This window comes from Passer montanus, unplaced genomic scaffold, assembly GCF_014805655.1.
Source record: "Passer montanus isolate IOZ18808 unplaced genomic scaffold, ASM1480565v1 scaffold39, whole genome shotgun sequence".
In the NCBI taxonomy this organism is placed as follows: Eukaryota; Metazoa; Chordata; class Aves; order Passeriformes; family Passeridae; genus Passer; species Passer montanus.
In genome coordinates, this window is record NW_024368707.1 from 7,764,893 (window position 1) to 7,769,027 (window position 4,135).

General features: G+C 45.5%; 1 protein-coding gene across 1 annotated transcript; it reads left to right on the forward strand.

Annotated features, from left to right (window-relative positions):
- Positions 1–2,552: 2,552 nt before the first annotated feature.
- Positions 2,553–3,086, forward strand: LOC120506334 (epidermal differentiation-specific protein-like). Its single transcript, XM_039717747.1, has one exon. It carries the CDS (start codon positions 2,553–2,555, stop codon positions 3,084–3,086), a length of 534 nt encoding a protein of 177 aa, XP_039573681.1.
- The last annotated feature ends 1,049 nt before the right edge of the window (positions 3,087–4,135 follow it).

Genomic DNA, 4,135 nt, shown 5'->3' on the forward strand with positions numbered 1-4,135 from the left:
CTCTGGTGCAGCTCCTTTGGGTCAGCTTTGTGAACGAGCCACTGTGACTCTTCACCTGCAGGGCAGCTCCATTGCCCAAGCAGCCTCCATCAGAGGAGTGGAGGGAAACCAGCAGACAGGATGCTCTGCTGCACATGCCTTAATCAATGTTTTTTTGGCTAGATGATTTAACATTCACTTGGGGAAACTCAAGCTCTTTTCCAAGTACAGAATTCTAAAACTTGCTGTTTGCAAGCTAGCAAGTTTTTACTGTGGCTTTCTTCCCTACTCATTTCATCTGCTACTGGAATTCCTACAGCATGAATTTACAGCATCTTTTAATGTATCCAGCACTGAAAAGCCATTGTGGGAGGCAGGGCTGAAGCAACTTATTTTTTCACCATATGCATCTTCAAACACATCTTCCCTTTACCCAACAAGAGAACTGCCCCTCTTTCAATTCAGTTGCTGATGCTTCCTCTAATTTTTTCTTGGTTTCCTTGTCAGAGTATTCCTCCCCCTTACGCTGCTGTGTGTTCTTGGCAGTGCCTTATTGACTCTGTGTTAATCAGAGTAATACCACAGCAAAGCTTAAATGAGATTCTCAATCCCTGTAAATCAAATCTCAAAAAATGCAAAGAGTGCTGCTGACAAATGCAGTAATGAGAGACTTTCCTTCAGAGATCTGTAGAGGTCATCAGGATAATAAATGTGACACAGTGAAAAGTGCACAGCTGGTTGTTCCTATAAGGAATTCCCTTCCCTGGAGCAAACTTGTTTTTGTCATTTACATGGTCCCAAAGTCCAGTCCACTGAACAGTCTCTCCATCAAATCTCTGTATTGTCGATTTAGAAAAAAGGAAGTTGTGGGGACCATGTCAAAGGCCTTGCAGAAATCCAGGTAGATGACATCTGCAGCCCTTCCCTTTTCCACTGAAGTAGTCAATCCATTGTACCAGGCCAGTAGGTTATTTGGACTGGACTTTCCTTTGCTGGAGCTGTGCTGGCTGCCTCAAATCACTTCCCTGTCTTTCATATGCCTACAAATGCAGAAAGAGATAAGCAGGAAGCAATTTGAGTTACTTAACTGTTAACACACCTCCTTGCTGAATCAGCCAAACTGAGCAAGTCAATGGTTAAGTGAGTAGGTGAATACTCTGATAAAAGAGCAGCAATCTTTCTAGATCTCTTCTCCCTTGAGGAAGTACCATTTCTTGGAGCAGTAGTGCTGGGCTCCTGGCACCTAAATGCCTGTGCTGTCATTCACACAGTGAGGACACGATAAACCTTACCAGGATCAATGGAAACCATGAACAAACGGTGACCCCAAGGTCTGTTCTGCCACCAGTGCTATTAAACACCTTCTCTGATGTCAGAGACATGGGGTCAGCAAGTTTGCAGATGACACCAAGCTGACAGGTGCATTGCTAGGCTGGAAGGAAGGGACTGTTAAGAAGGACCTCGAGAAGCCTGAGAAATGGCCCAATGTGAACCCCTAAATTTCAGCAAGGCTGAGTGCAAGACCCTGCAACTGAATGTCAGAGCAATCACCAGGAGCAGCGTAGGCTAAGGAATGAATGGGCTGAGGGCAGCCCTGTGGAGAAGGAACACTGATGGATGAAAAATGGGACGTGACCTGACACTTGCCACCTAGAAAGCCAGCTGTATCCTGGGTTGTATAAAGTGTAGTTTGCAGGATGAGGGAGATGATTCTTCCCTTCTAATCTGCTGTGGTGAGACTCTACCTGGAGTAACACAACAGTGGGGTTTCCTGAACAGGAGAGACACAGACATGTTACAGCAGGTCTAGAGGTGGGCCAGGAAAATGGGCAGAGAGCTGGAGAACCTCCTACAAAAAAGGCAGAGATACTTGGAGTTGTTCAGCCTAGAGAAGAAAATGCTTCTGGGAGACCTTATTGCAGCATTTTGAAAGATAAGAAAGGCAGAGAGAGAGACTTTTTACTATGGCCTTTCAAGCTGAAAGAGCATAGGTTTAAACTAGACATTATGAAGAAATTCTTTACTGTGAGAGTGGTGAGGCACTGGAGAAGTTTCTCTAGAGAAGATGTGGGTGCCCCATCCTTGGATCTCCCCCCTTAGTCAGTTTGTAGGCAACACCAGCCTGGGGGTGAGTGTTGTATGCTGGAGGGTAAGAAGGCTCTGCAGACGGATCAATGGGCTGAGGTCAATGGTTTGAAGTTCACCAGGGCCGAGTCCAGCCCTGCGGTCACAAAAGCCCCACACGTGGTAGACAGCAGCTGAACATGAGCTGGTATGCACCTAAACCAACACATACAAGTAATTTGAACTGAGTAGTTGTGGGCAAATGTCTTGTTTTATGTTTTCCCTCAAAACTGAAATTTCTGTCATGCCCTCATTAATTTCCAGCTGCTACTATGTTTATATTCTGCTAAAAACTTTCTACTTTTCCTTTTCTTCACCACACTTCCCATAATTTTGTGTCTGGAGCATAAAGTCTTTTTACAAGCTTTGCTTGTTTTCTGTCTTCCTTTTGTGCAGGCTGTCATCCAGCTCCTATAGCAAGAAATCTGCACTCCAGAAGTCCTACTGAGATGGGCAAAATCATCATTTATGAGCATGCCAACTTCCAGGGTTTGTCCAGAGAATTCACCACTAACATTTCCAATCTAAAAGATGCAGATTGGAATGATGTTGTCTCCTCAGTGAAAGTAATTGGCCGTCCTTGGGTGGCTTATGAGCATGAGAACTACGGAGGCAAATTCCTGGTATTTGAGGAGGGAGAACATAGCTTTGTTGGTAAAGATATGAATGACAAGATCAGCTCTTTGCAGGTGATCACTGAAAATCTGCACAATCCCCAGATCACTCTCTATGAACACATTGATTATCAAGGGAAGAGCAGAATAATAAAAGAAGCAACCAACCTGGCTGGGGGACACCACAATGACATGATGTCTTCCCACAAAGTCCAGAGAGGTGTCTGGCTGCTGTGTGAGCACAGTGATGGAAGTGGAATGCAGTACCTTGCCCGAGAGCATGAACACCTTCCAAATTACAAGGCAATCGATTTCAACGACAAGCTTTCCTTCCTGCGTCCCCTTCGCCCTGGATGTGGCTGTCATTAGAATGCAAATCCTGATGCAGTACCTTGCCCGAGAGCACGAACACCTTCCGAATTACAAGGCAATTGATTTCAATGACAAGCTTTCCTTCCTGCGTCCCCTTCGCCCTGGATGTGGCTGTCATTAAAATGCAAATCCTGCAGCTCTGAGAAAAGATGCAGCCCTGGCAAGAAATTTGAAACCTAGATCACTGCCTCTGCTTGTGCTGCCTTTTCCCCCAGTGTCACAGGATCGCCGAATGTGAGACTGTCTGTCTGTCTGTGGCTGCCCTGCCCAGCTGAAGCTGTGTTGCCTGTGCTGACACTCTCTGCCCCTCTCAGCTCCCTGTGCCTTCCTGCAGCCTCTCTCCTCCTATGCTCACTCACCGACACAGCCGTGGCCACTTTCCCAATGCTTCCTGTTCCCTCAGCCACCTGCAGGAAATATTCCAGAGCTGCACAGTGACAAACCTTCCCGTCCCACACTGCTGTCTCTGCCCTGGCTTCATAACCAGCATGGGACAATATCTTCCCATTCTCTGTCCAGCCATGAGCAGCAGCTTGAAGTAGAAAACCCCTGGAGGTTCCCTCCAGCCTAACTTGTTCTAGGAGTCCATAGATTCTGCTTGGAATGTCTTAGGCACAGCTACCCCTGCCCCAGAGAGGAGTGCAATCCTACAGAACAGCAAAGGAAAGGTTCAAAAAGGTTCAAGGATGGATATGGATGGGAATGTGTCAGAAACTTTGCATTTGCTATTGCATAGGTTTTTTTTTTTTTTTTTTTTTTCTAATCAAAGACAGAATCTAAAAAAATGCAGAACTGTCAGGTCCAAAACTCTACAAAAGTATTTCTGTACATTTTTCAGTAATCACAAGATGAAGTAAAGGTGCAGAAGTACTTTGACCTTTCAGTGGAGGGGATTACATTTGACAAGAGAACAGGTAAGACCTGCTGCTGAGTTGGGAGGGAAGTCTGATGTTGGGGGAATGGAATTTATAAGTATCCAACATGTAATCCCCAAGTTATTGTACACATGATTTGATGATGACAGTTTTTCAAGGAAATTGAACAAT

What these genes read in the sequence shown, in the direction of transcription:
- LOC120506334 (XM_039717747.1), top strand. Translation starts at nt 2,553, where the DNA reads ATGGGCAAAATCATCATTTATGAGCATGCCAACTTCCAGGGTTTGTCC.